Source organism: Camelina sativa, chromosome 1, assembly GCF_030686135.1.
Source record: "Camelina sativa cultivar CO46 ecotype springtype chromosome 1, ASM3068613v1".
NCBI lineage: Eukaryota > Viridiplantae > Streptophyta > Magnoliopsida > Brassicales > Brassicaceae > Camelina > Camelina sativa.
In genome coordinates this window covers 14,540,430-14,554,496 of record NC_141880.1, presented here as the reverse complement: position 1 = coordinate 14,554,496, position 14,067 = coordinate 14,540,430, and the positions used below count along the sequence as shown (strand labels likewise).

The window sequence follows — 14,067 nt, the reverse complement described above, 5'->3', positions numbered from 1 at the left end:
AGGTCGATTCTAATGTTGGTGAAGGAGAGCAAGAAGAGATCCAAACATCTCGATCAAGGAGCAAAGCTGCGGTTGCAAGAGGGAAGAGACCAGCCCCGGAGAAGGCTGAGAAGGTAGCTGAGAGAGCAGCTGAGGAAGAGGATCGAGACATAGAGGAGGAGCAGAGAGAAAGGACACGCCAAGCCTCACGGAGGCTGAAGCAGAAGGAGGTGGAGACTCCGACAAAACTCTTCAAGGTTTTCTGGAAGATGAGCTTCGTTGGTACCCGATACCCTCACCGTGAGACGATGAAGCAGTTGGGCATCACTAGAGATGTCGAGTTCCTGTTCGGAATGTGCCACCTCAGCCACATGATGCGAGCTCACCTTGAAGCCTATGATGAGGAGACGGTCCACTTCCTCTCGACTTTGAAGTTGCACTATTTTGAGGATCACCCGACCCTACTACCCGATGGGGGGATTGGGTTCATCACCTTCTCTGTGAGAAACAAGGAGTACTGACTCACTTTCAAGGAGATGGAGAAGCTGTATGGTTTCAAAGCTGGTAATGGAGAGGGAATGGAGGTTAGCAAGGAGGAAATGAGGTCCCTATGGCTGACAATAGGAGACAAGCTCCCCTACAAGTCTACAAGCTCCAAATCCGCTCAAATAAAGAGCCCTGTCTTGAGGTATTTTCACAAGTCCCTCGCATGCACTCTTTTTGCTAGAAAAGAGACTGGGAATGTGAATGATCACGAGTTTCAGCTGCTGGATATTGCATTGTGTGGAGTTTTGGACAATGCTAGGGATGGTACACCGCTAGTTGGGGATGTTGCGGATACTAGCATAAATGATAAATGAGGATATGGATCACTCAATGATAAATGATACTAGCATGTTGAGGATATGGATCACTCAATGATAAATGAGGCCAAGTACTACATATCCGAGTATGAACCCGAGCCTTTACCCGAGAAGACTAATCAAGTTGATAATCGAGCACTGGTTGGAGGATCACAAATGGAAGAACCGCCTGAAGCAGAACCCAATGACCTACCCAATGAGGGTGATCGGATGATACATCGAGTAGATGTTGAAATGAGAGATTAGCCTCAACTACATGTAGCAGCAGAAGGGGAGCTAAAGAAAAGGTTCAATGCTGCAATTTACATCCAACTGGAGGCACTTGCAAAGCGTATGGCCAAGTGTAGAACTCCACCTCCTAAGCTTTTGCCACCACATGAACTTCAAGAGGAATCTGCCAAGGAGGCAGCTTGGCTGGAGAATGAGGTTAAGGAGGCTGTCAATGAGATTGGGTTTGAAATTCTCAGGTGTGAAGTGTGCTTAGATCCTGAGCTACAAATCGAGGAAAGATTGGAGGATCATGGCTCCTTTACTTTGCCATGCTCGATAGGACTCCGGATTTTCAAGAATTGCTTGTGCGACCTTGGAGCTTCTGTTAGCATTATGCCACTATCAGTTGCCAACAAGATGGGATTCACCAGTTTTAAACCAAGTAGTCTGTATTTGGTTCTAGCTGATAGAACAGTCAGACATCCTATTGAGATCCTGGAAAACTTGCCACTCAGGATTGGAAGGGTGGAAGTTAATACTGATTTCATGATCCTTGATATGGATAAGGAACCAGACGATCCGCTGATCCTAGGAAGACCATTCTTGGCAACAATAGGTGTTGTGATTGAGGTAAAGCAAGGCAAGATCAGAATAGAGCATGGGGAGCACTTCAAGATGGAGTTTGATGTTAAGAAGGGGATTAAGAGGCCAACCATTGATGGTCAAGCTTTTTCCACTAAGACAAAGCAGAGAAAAGTCAAACATATTGAGGAAGTCAACACCACATTTGCCTTAGAACCTGGACAAAACCTGGAAAATCAGTTGAACCAGCCTGCTACAGTGGAGAGAATTCCAAAACCTCTCCCTCAAGGATCCCATGCTTAAGGAGCATAAAGAGTCAAGCTTAGTGACTTTAAACAAGCTCACTAGGGAGGAAGTCCCAAAGGTATCTTCTATTTTATTTTCTTTGATTTTATTTGTTGTAAATCTTGTTTTCTATTTCTTTTTGTAATTTTTTTTAATATAAAAAAAAAGAAAAAAAAATTGAAAAGTAAAAAAAGGAAATTGAGGAACCCGAGGGTCAACCCGACACCGTACTCGACGCGCCTGATCGTGTCCCTGCTCGGGTGGCGAGTTAAGTCCGAATTCCACAAGAAAGCCCACTCTCGGTGAAGCCGAACCCAATAACCCTAGCTTATCTAAGGGTTTCGAAAACCTTCTCCCTCAGCAGCAACTATAAGTTTCTTTCAACCCTAGAGCTTTTAGTTTCCATACTGTCTATTCTCTCTCGAACTCAAGTGTTATTCAATCTTCTTTGGGATTTAACCCTATTAACCACGAAGATTAGCTTTTTCTTCTCAAGGATTCAACAATGGAGTCACACACGAAAACCTACCAAAGGAAGGGAAGAAGATCAACCTCCACCGCTGCTACAATCGGAGGTGATGCCGTCGAATCACGAGAAGCCCAAGGAAGAGGAAACGTTCCGCATTCCCAACCGCTAGTTGGACGTTCTGCCTCCCCAACCCGATGTTCAACTCGATCCGTCACCCGATCCGGTGCTCGAGCAACCGTTCCTGTAGACCACCGATTTCGCTCACTGAGTCCAATGGCGAGTGCTGTTTGCCGCTCTTCTCGACGTAGGGACCTGTCTACATCCGAAAGAACTTGGAGGTCGATTCTGATGTTGGTGAAGGAGAGCAAGAGGAGATCCTAACATCTCGGTCAAGGAGCAGAGTTGCGGATGCAAGAGGGAAGAGACCAGCCCTGGAAAAGGCTGATAGGGTAGCTGAGAGAGCAGCTGAGGAAGAGGATCGAGACACAGAGGAGGAGCAGAGAGAAAGGACACACCAATCCTTGCAGAGGCTGAAGCAGAAGGAGGTGGAGACTCCGGCAAAACTCTTCAAGGTTTTCTGGAAGATGAGCTTCGTTGGTACCCGATACCCTCACCGTGAGACGATGAAGCAGTTGGGCATCCCTAGAGATGTCGAGTTCCTATTCGACATGTGCCACCTGGGCCACATGATGCGAGCTCACCTTGAAGCCTATGAGGAGGAGACGGTCCACTTCCTCTTGACTTTGAAGTTGCACTATTTTGAGGATCGAGAGAATTTCACTAACATTATATACCTTTGAAATGATTTTATTAACACTTTGAACATTTAAAATGATTTTACTAACACTTTAAACCTTAAAACTAACTTTCATTTTTGTACCATCATAAAAAATAATGGAATAATAATATCCATCAACGCGAAATAGTTAAACTATGTTGGTTTAATTTAAATTTTAATTAGTTTTAGTTTTTATATATAAATAAAAAGATAAAAAATAAATTTGTGTTCTTTTTCATTGTAGACAAAACTTTTACGACGTTACTCTTCAGATTATTAATTCTTTTAATAAATGCATCTCTACTAGAATCTGATTCAAATCGATTGAGTTTTCATTGGAAACCAATAAATCTTGTAAATATATTGTCGTCTTCAATTTTACATTTGTCAAATGTTTTAACCTTACCTCTGATTCTTTATTTTATTTTTTTGTTTTGATGTATTTTTAATTTTTTTTTATCAATCGTCATAAATAGTTATATTAAATTAAATTAATTAAATAAGTATTTAAATCAAACCAGCATAGTTTAACTATTTGTGTTGACGGATATTACATTTCTGTCATCTTCTGTGGCGGTACAAACAGAAAAGTTAGTTTTAAGGTAAAGTGTTAGTGAAATCATTTTAAAGTTTTATATTGTTAGTGAAAATATCTCAAAGTTTAAAGTGTTAATCAATGAGACTTTGAAGGAGTTTTAAAATGTAATTTTCCTGCTAATGGATACAAATAAAACAACCCCAACGCCCTAATGACTTTTAACCAAAAAAAATAAAGTCTATCCACTCAAATAAACTTTTGTTGGTATGTTCTTTACATTGTAAAATCTCTCGAAAAAAGTTGTACACCAACCTAAAAAAAAAAAGTAATATAATAATCTCGTACAATGCAGGGGACTCAACCTAGTATTAAATATTATACTAATCTACACTATTAATATCATTTAAGCCATAATTGATTAGTATGTGTGTTTGGCCTCTACGGAGCTGCAAGACCCAACAAAAATAGGGAGTTGACAAATAACTTTGGAGATTCTGAACTATCAGTTCACTAAATGTCTGATTGCAATAGAGAGTAATGTACATTCATTTTGCACTATGACAACTAACCGAGAAAAACTTGAATATCTACACATGTTAACTTGTTAAACATCTCCATCTTCTAGAAACATTAGCAAGTCCTTCACTCGTGAACCTGCTTCACAAAAACGAAGTTATTAGTCCGAATGGAATAAAAACTACATATACCTTTGCAGCCCACTTGGACGTCACATCAGCCTATTTTCTTAACCGACTAAAATCGTAACATATATTATATATATATTCCCGAAACATAATGGTAGCTAGGTTTCTCTACGCCGTACGTCTTAATATACCTTGCTAGGTTTCTCTCTAGGTCTAAAGTTTTTAGCATATCTCTTTCTATGTTGGATCGGCAAATCATGAGTTCACGAAACCAAAAACAAAAAAAATCATGAGTTCATCATCTACCATATCATCACTTACTGATCTCATCACGAAGATATTGTCGAGATTACCTTCAAAGTCAGTGGCGAGATTTCGTTGTGTGTCGAAGCAATGGGTGTCAATGTTTGGTAGTCCATATTTCAAAGAGTTGTTCCCGACCAGGTCCTCTGCTAAGCCGCGCCTCTTATTCGCCTTCGTAGAAAACGGCCAAGAAATCGAAGAAGAAGGCTTGGTGAGTGGAGCTTCTTCTCGTTACCTCAGCTTGAGCATCCATATGACAAATCGTCGTCTACGACTCATATCGCAGCGGCTGAATTTCATGTGAAGTTCTCTCTAAAAGGTCTACTGATCAATCATTATTTTGACTTAAAATATTTTTCATGTGGCTACGCCTCAGGCTTGTTCTATATCCATGGTAATCGATGGCAGGCTAGACCTCTGGTATGTAACCCCGTCACAGGACTGTATGCGATCACACCTAGACGGTATACTTACAGAAAGGCGTACAGCTTTTTCGGATTTGACCCGATTGACAAGCAGTACAAGGCATTGTCCATGCTTTATCCATCTGGTCGTCCAGGTCATCCTAAAATACTTATATTTAAAGAAGATGGAGATCTGAGGTGGAGAAAGATCAAATGTTCCTTAAAACATGATGTTAGGAGTGAAGGGGTATGCATCAATGGGGTTTTGTATTACTTAGGTGACACTTCGCATTTTAGTCCTCATAACTATGTGATAGTTTGCTTTGATGTTAGGTCTGAGAAATTCACCTTTATTGACGTAGAAAGGTTTTGTCGATTGATAAACTATAAAGGCAAATTAGCTATGATTTATTGGGAGGATGATGTTGACGTTCATGCGCTTTATTATATGGGGGAGGATGTCGACACTTATTTGGATGTGAATCTGATACCACTAATGAGTTGTGTGTCTGTGTTCTAGAGGATGTTGAGAAACAGGAATGGTCGAAATATGAATACACTTGGACCCATGATAGATTCTTCCGTCGTCACGTTTTCATCGCTGGAGCGACCAATTCGGGTGAAATAGTCTTTTCGATACGCAAGTATACACCTAAAGAACCGTTTTATGTTTTCTACTTCAATCTCGAAAGGAACTTTCTCAAACGTGTTGAGATCCAAGGTCTTGGTGAAGCGTTTCCGAAACCTCGTAGTGTTTGCACCTATGTTAACCACGTAGAGGATCTTAATCTTAACAATTGGGAACTACTCAAGTCATTCCATCCTCCATTCGAGAAACCAGAATATGTTCATGAGTCATCAGAATCAGAGTCAGAATCAGGGTCAGATTTAGAATCAGAATCAGCGTCATAATCAGGGTCAAAATCAGATTCAGAATCAGACTGAGAGGATACAAGGAGAAGAAGACTGGGAAGATCATTGGCTTTAGGTGAAAGCATTGGGCATGTCTTTTTTTCAACCTTATCTATTTTACTGTTTTTTTTTTTTTCTTTCTCTTTATTTATGAGCTTTATACAGCTATCCATCATTTTGTTTGGTCTTAAGAACATGGTTTTGTTGTTTCTCTTAGTTCTGTCTTTATAAAGCTGAGTATTTTAGCTCTAATTTTCAACATTTTTTCTTCTGGATGAGAATTATTCTCTGTTATTTTTCAACATCTTTCATTTTTGTGTTTGTTATTTTTCACTGTAATTGAAGAAAACATTCCATTAGTTCTACCGTTCCTGGTTTATATAGTCTCAGTCTTCATGTTCTCAATGCTTTGAAAGGTTGGATTGTTTGTTATTTTTCGGTTTCGCGAGCTCTGAAAACATATTTGTATCTCCAAGTTGGTCAGTTTGATTTGATCAGACTTGCTCTGAAACTTGACCATTTACTTTTGTTAGTCCAATGAACGTGGACAAGAAAACTAAGAACAAAGGATATAATTAATAACGATTGTTATGTTTAAGATATTCTGATTCTTAGATTCTTTATGAAGAACAAGAACTTTACCAAGTCCCATTAAAGACCGTTCAACATATATGGTATATTGCAACTAGCATGTAAGACCATAAGGCAGGTCTCTCTTTCAGAATCAGAACAAAAGAATGGATCTTTCTTCATCACCTTTATGGGCAAAGTGGGCGGCTAAAAAGAAACTTTAAAATGACATCTTTTATAAACAATGATAACTGAAATAAATTCTGAGTGCAAGCTGATATATCGGTTTTTAACCATGATATAAGTGTGATTTTTGAGTCTTTTCATTTGTTTCTAGGATTGTTTTTGAGTCTTTACAGGTTATTTAGGAATTTGGCACGGAAGGAGCAAAGTGGAGCTCTTTGGATGACTTTGGAGCATTTTACAGAAGGAAAAGAACTTGGACTCGGATCAGAGTAGCAGCGTCGACCGGCACCGAAGGAGCATCGGTCGACACCTATGTTTATCCGACGAGAGAAAGAAGAAATTGGAAGTTTTACAATTTTACCCAAAGTTTTCCTAAATTGCAACACAAGTCCCTGACGTGTTTTAGGACATATAAATAGTGTTTTTGGGTTTTAGAAAACCCTTAAGTTTTATTCTAACAAGATTTATTTTCTGCAACCCTGTGAGATTTTGAGAGCTTTTGGGAGAGAGATCTGAACTGCTTTGAGAGAAGAATTCTTGAACTCCCTCTTTACTCTTTTAATCTCAATTGCTTATTATTCAGAATTATGTTTTTTTCTTCATTGATTATGTCTGAGTAGTTTGCTTGTTAGGTTCAGGGTTTTTCACAGGGATTTTTATGATTTATTAGATCTGTTTATTTAGGATTCATTATCTTTCTAGATCTTCATCATAGGTTGTTCTTAATGCTAGATCTTTGATTAGCCATCTAGATTTAGATCTTAGGATTATTGATTGATATGAGAATATAATTGATTTTCCTGATAAAACCTTTTGATGAGCAAAATTACTTCTTGTAAAGAGATTTGATTTAGTAATTTTGTGAACAATCTAAACTTGTTTTTAAAGCTGATTTTTAACCTCGAATTTTGCAAAGAGATTTGGATTTTCTGGTTTTAAATTTAGATAATATTTGCAGTGAGAACTGACTTTTTTACAAAAGTGTTTAGAGTTCTAGATCTGATTTTTAATTGTTTGAATCCTATTTAGTTATTGATTTAATACTTCATAATTACCTGAGAAATTCCCTAAGCCTAACCTTTTGATTTTCTGAATTCACAACCCTTTGATTTAATATTTTGCATTGTCTTATTTTGTTTTTAATACAATTTAATCTGTTTAGCGTAATATCAAAAACTCTATAATTTATTTTGTTTGATCTTGAGTCTCTGTGGATTCGACCCCTAACTACTACATTGATCTCTTGTTTGAGAAAGTAGCTCTAGGGTTAATTTGAGCATATCAAATTTTGGCGCCGTTGCCGGAGATCGAACCCGGGTCACCCGCGTGACAGGCGGGAATACTTACCACTATATTAGGAGAAACAACTCATTAGAAGTGAGAAAAGGGAGAGGAAAGGAGATGTATGAAGAATGTCTTGGCCTGAAGAGAGTCCATATGCCACTGATCGATACACCAAGGTAAGACTCACCTGTACTTGCTTTAATTTATGTAATGAGATGACAATGGTGAGACTAGAGATTCCAGAGGATTGTGGGATTTGAGTAAGGAATGTTGATGCTTTTCAAATGACAAAGTATATGAAGTAAGTTCTTGAGAGTCAAGGCGATGAAGAGTGCGAAGATCAATTGTCTACAGTTGAGGGAGTTCCTATGTTTTCAAACCTCTTTCACAGGTCTAAGTTTCTGTTTTGCTTGAGGGCAAGCAAAGGCTAAGTCTAGGGGAGTTGATATATCATGGGTTTTATGGTTTTTAACCATGATATAAGTGTGCTTTTTGAGTCTTTTCATTTGTTTCTAGGATTGTTTTTGAGTCTTTACAGGTTATTTAGGAATTTGGCACGGAAGGAGCAAAGTGGAGCTATTTGGATGACTTTGGAGCATTTTACAGAAGGAAAAGAACTTGGACTCGGATCAGAGTAGCAGCGTCGACCGGCACCGAAGGAACATCGGTAGACACCTATGTTTATCCGACGAGAGAAAGAAAAAATTGGAAGTTTTACAATTTTACCCAAAGTTTTCCTAAATTGCAACACAAGTCCCTGACGTGTTTTAGGACATATAAATAGTGTTTTTGGGTTTTAGAAAACCCTTAAGTTTTATTCTAGCAAGTTTTATTTTCTGCAACCCTGTGAGATTTTGAGAGCATTTGGGAGAGAGATATGAACTGCTTTGAGAGAAGAATTCTTGAACTCTCTCTTTACTTTTAATCTCAATAGCTTATTATTCAGAATTATGTTTTGTTCTTCATTGATTATGTCTGAGTAGTTTGCTTGTTAGGTTCACGGCTTTTCACAGGGATTTTATGATTTATTAGATCTGTTTATTTAAGATTCATTATCTTTCTAGATCTTCATCATAGGTTGTTCTTAATGCTAGATCTTTGATTAGCCATTTGGATTTAGATCTTAGGATTATTGATTGATATGAGAATATAATTGATAAAACCTTTTGATGATCAAAATTACTTCTTGCAAAGAGATTTGATTTAGTAATTTTGTGAACAATCTAAACTTGTTTTTAGAGCTAATTTTTCACCTAGAATTTTGCAAAGAAATTTGGATTTTCTGGTTTTAAATTTAGATAATATTTGCATTGAGAACTGATTTATTTTACAAAAGTGTTTAGAGTTCTAAATCTGATTTTTAATTATTTGAATCCTATTTAGTTATTGATTTAATACTTCATAATTACCTGAGAAATTCCCTAAGCCTAACCTTTTGATTTTCTGAATTCACAACCCTTTGATTTAATATTTTGCATTGTCTTCTTTTGTTTTTAATATAATTTAATATGTTTAGCGTAATATCAAAAACTCTATAATTTATTGTGTTTGATCTTGAGTCTCTGTGGATTCGACCCCTAAGTACTACATTGATCTCTTGTTTGAGAGAGTAGCTCTAGGGTTAATTTGAGCATATCAAATTTTGGCGCCGTTGCCGGGGATCGAACCCAGATCACCCGCGTGACAGGCGGGAATACTTACCACTATATTAGGAGAAACAACTCATTAGAAGTGAGAAAAGGGAGAGGAAAGGAGATGTATGAAGAATGTCTTGGCCTGAAGAGAGTCCATATGCCACTGATCGATACACCAAGGTAAGACTCACCTGTACTTGCTTTAATTTATGTAATGCATGACAATGGTGAGCATATCACAAGCAATCTTGTTTGCAAGAGAATCAACAATCTTTGCTTACGGTTCACGCTTTAAAAACACACCTCTCACTACTTATTCTCTACACATAATCAACAATCTTTTGCATTTTCTCTCTAAACGCTATTTTCCCTTGAACCAACCATTCTGCAACCCGATGGCAACGAGAAGGATATTGAAAGAACTTAAGGAGTTGCAAAGAGACCCTCCTGTATCATGCAGTGCAGGTAGAGGCTCACAGTTTCCTCCTGTATCATGCAGTGCAGGTAGAGGCTCACAGTTTCTTGTTAATACAATAAGCCATGTATTAAAAAGTTATATCAGTACTACGTACTGTTTCTTCTAAAGACTTTTGATATTTCCTTTCTCCTTGGTTTGGCGGGTTTTTAGGTCCAACGGGAGAAGATATGTTCCAATGGCAAGCTACCATAATGGGTCCGAACGAGAGTCCGTACTCCGGCGGTGTTTTCCTTGTCAATATCCATTTCCCTCCGGATTATCCTTTCAAACCTCCCAAGGTAAATTACTTCCGCAACACGGAAACTTTTTTTAGCCTCCTTTTAAATAAAATTAATCGCCCAAAAAAGTCCAAATTCAACATCATATGATTGTTTCCCAAATGGTTTATATAAAGTTCTGATCTTTCTTACTATCGTTTCTTTCTTTTTCTTTTTGTCGTGATGTTTGGTTGATATTTTGCAGGTTGTCTTCAGAACCAAAGTGTTTCACCCAAACATCAACAGTAATGGAAACATATGGTTGGACATTCTCAAAGACCAATGGAGCCCTGCCCTTACCATCTCTAAGGTTTGAAATTATGAATATAAGACCAGAGCTTCTTGATATATATGTTTATTTAATTTTCAGTATTTTCATTTTCTCCATCAGTTTTAATTTGGTATATACCCGAGAAGCTAGCTCTATGGTCTAATATACAAACTGTCAAACATTTTGCTCTTGTAGGTGCTTCTCTCGGTATGCTCTCTTCTTACAGACCCAAACCCTGACGATCCTCTGGTGCCAGAGATAGCTCACATATACTAAACTGACAAGACCAGATATGAAGCCATTATAAATTGAGATTTCTATATTCATCAAATCTACACATCCCATAGATCATCTAGACTTAATTTAATTCAACCATAAATACTTTCTTAGAGAAGAAGAAACACTAACCTTGATCTATTGCTTGATTATGCTACGATGGATCCAAGTCTTCAAACTGATTTTCTCCTTCCTTTGACCTTTCTCTCTTATGATTCCTTTGATGGACAAGGAATCCACACTCTTCTCTCTTTCTATGTTTCTTTTGTTGTTGTTGTTTTGTTACGATATCTTTTATGGGATGTTCGTTCATTTTTATATATGTGACCAAAAGTCACTAGTGAACCAACGTAACAATCCACGTATGTAATCGTCACTTACTCGAACAGCCACTTAATAACATATGTATAACAACCTTTCATGTAATTAATATAATACTGCATATTAATTATATGTTATCATATATACAAATACCATAGAAAGATATTAACTATATATATTGATAAAGAAAGAGGTTATCAATACACCCAATTCTAATCATTAACTAAAAATAATCCATCACGGTGTCGTCTTATATATTAGAATTTATAAACGTTAATATGAACTTGAACTTTATTATTAAACCAAAAAATACATAGGTCACACAAAATATAAATATTCTTACATTCTCCCTTTTGGCCTTTGTGTCAACTTAATAGTTTAATAACTTTAATGCGCACTTTAATATCAAGCGCTCTTAATCTTTATCATTTTTGTGAAGTGACCTTAGTGCAGTGGCAGAAGGTTAGTCCATTTGTAGAAGGCACCATCACACCCGGGATCGAGTCCCGGCTCCTACGAATGTAGGAATTTGGCTAATGGGTCGGCCAGTTGTGGTCCAATGGTTGACAAAAAAAAAAAATAATAAAATCAAACTGATCGAATTATGGCGGTCACACGTCATTGAACACATGCCCCCTTCCATGTATCACAAGTCAGTTCCAATTTTATATTATTCTTTTTTACTGAGAAGATTCTTAATTCTCAAAATACTTATGTCATCTATAAACCATAAATGTGTACACATCCTTTAATGATAACATGTTTAATAAAAACAGAAACATAACTTTAAGATAGTGTCTCATATATAATAAGCATCCTATAATCAAAACAGCAAGGTCTTATCTATAACACCCATACGCTCTACATGGCCAATGAACACATTGGGTGGTAATCCCTTAGTTAGCGGATCTGTAACCATCATATCCGTCCTAATATGCTCAAAAGACACTCTACGTTTCCATACTTCTTCTTGGCAGACAAGTACTTTATCTCCATGTGTTTAGCACCTTTTGAGTACTTGTCATTCTTTGAAAAGAAGACAGCTGCAGAATTATCACAGTAAATTCTCAGCGGCTTCTCTATGTTGTCGAAAATCCGAAGCCCTGAGATAAAGTTCCACAGCCACAATGAATGAACTGTGGCCTCAAAGCATGCCACAAATTCGGCCTCTATAGTGGAAGAAGCAATGACAGACTGCTTTCCACTTTTCCACGATATTGCTCCTCCAGCTAACAAGAACAAATATCCAAACGTCGATTTCCTACTATCAACGCATCCGGCATAGTCTGAATCTGAATATCCAATGACCTCGAGGTCATCAGATCTCTTGTATGTAAGCATGAACTCTTTGGTGCCTTGAAAGTACCTGAGAACCTTATTTGCAGCCTTCCAGTGGTCCATTCCGGGATTACTTTGATATCGACCCAACATACCAACAGCAAAACTAATAATTGGTCGAGTACATGTTTGAACATAGTTCAAACTCCCAACCACTGATGCCTAAGGAATTCTTTCCATTTCTTTGCGTTCTAATTCATTTCTTGGACATTGCATTTTACTGAACTTGTCCCCTTTATGAATTGGAATTTTAACAGCAGAGCATTCACTCACTCTATATCTCTCTAAGACCTTATTGATATATCCTTTTTGAGACAAACTTAGCAATCCTTGTGATCTATCTCGAATTATTTCAATTCTGATCACATAAGATGCCTCACCCATATCTTTCATTTCAAAGTTTTTAAGATAGATATTTCTTTATATCATCTAGCATACCCATGTCATTCGCAGCAAGCAAAATATCATCAACATATAAGACTAAAATTACAAACTTGCTCCCACTGATCTTTATGTAGAGTCAACGGTAACCTCTACAAACCCATATGACGTAATGGTATCATTAAACTTCAAATACCATTGTCTGGAAGCTTGTTTAAGTCCATATATCAGCTTACACACTAGCTGTTCAATTCCTGTGGCCACAAACCCTTCAGGATGATCCATATATACTTTTTCCTCAAGCTCTCCATTCAAAAATGCGGTTTTCACATCCATTTGGTGAAGCTCCAGATCATAATGAGCCACCAAAGCCAAAACAATTCTAAGAGAATCCTTCTTTGAAACTGGAGAGAAGGTCTCTTTATAGTCAATGCCATCTTTTTGGGTGAAAACTTTGGCAACAAGGCGAGCCTTATATCTTTCAATGTTACCTTTTGAGTCGCGTTTAGTCTTAAAGACCCATTTAGAACCAATGGTTTTGAAACCATTTGACAACTTTACGAAGTCCCAAACATTATTATCACCCATAGATTTTATTTCTTCTTTCGCGGAAGTAGACCTTTTTCAGAATTGTCACTTTCCATGGCTTTTCGGAATGTGTTCGGGTCTTCGTCAATGCTTAAGTCATATTCACTTTCAACAGCATAAACCACATAGTCATGAAATGGCAGATCTTCGGTTCCTTCCAGATCGCCTTAATGGTTCTTGTGGTACACCATTTTCTTCATGAATAGCGACAGGTTCATTAATTGTCCCTTCATCTATTGGGATTGGTACATCATCATGTTGTTCTATTATCTCATTTGACTGTACTGAAACAATATGAACAACAATCTTAGGTGTGACAACAGGTGAAGAAGCTTCAACCTGAACTTCTTGAATGTCCACCTTTCTTGGTTCACCACTCCCACTAGTTTGACCATTTTCAATGAACCTAGCATTTCCCATTTCAACTATTCTCGTACTATGCTTAGGACAGTAAAATACATACCCCTTTGATTTTTCTGGATAGCCAATAAAGAAGCCAGTGACAGTCCCCGAATC

The 14,067-nt window shown here is 37.6% G+C and overlaps 1 protein-coding gene and 2 pseudogenes across 5 annotated transcripts; 2 read left to right on the top strand and 1 right to left on the bottom strand.

Moving 5' to 3' along the window:
* Positions 1-4,534: 4,534 nt before the first annotated feature.
* Positions 4,535-6,326, top strand: LOC109132178 (F-box protein At2g16450 pseudogene; annotated as a pseudogene). Its single transcript, XR_015562129.1, has one exon. The product of XR_015562129.1 is annotated as an F-box protein At2g16450 pseudogene (transcript).
* A 3,408-nt stretch (positions 6,327-9,734) lies between these two features.
* On the top strand, positions 9,735-11,374 carry LOC104791918 (ubiquitin-conjugating enzyme E2 29-like). 4 transcript variants are annotated; one of them, XM_087458953.1, is made up of 5 exons: positions 9,735-9,821; positions 10,051-10,106; positions 10,270-10,397; positions 10,582-10,686; positions 10,843-11,374. In XM_087458953.1, exons 1-5 carry the CDS (start codon positions 9,763-9,765, stop codon positions 10,921-10,923), a joined length of 429 nt encoding a protein of 142 aa, XP_087315079.1. In that variant the 5' UTR covers positions 9,735-9,762; the 3' UTR covers positions 10,924-11,374. The 4 variants fall into 4 exon arrangements, with proteins under 4 accessions (XP_087315079.1, XP_087315069.1, XP_019098827.1 ...); XM_087458943.1 differs by having other exon boundaries at positions 10,051-10,145; XM_019243282.2 differs by lacking the exon at positions 9,735-9,821 and having other exon boundaries at positions 9,828-10,106.
* Positions 11,375-12,162: 788 nt separating this feature from the next.
* LOC147949928 (secreted RxLR effector protein 161 pseudogene) lies at positions 12,163-12,645 on the bottom strand (annotated as a pseudogene).
* Positions 12,646-14,067: the final 1,422 nt, after the last annotated feature.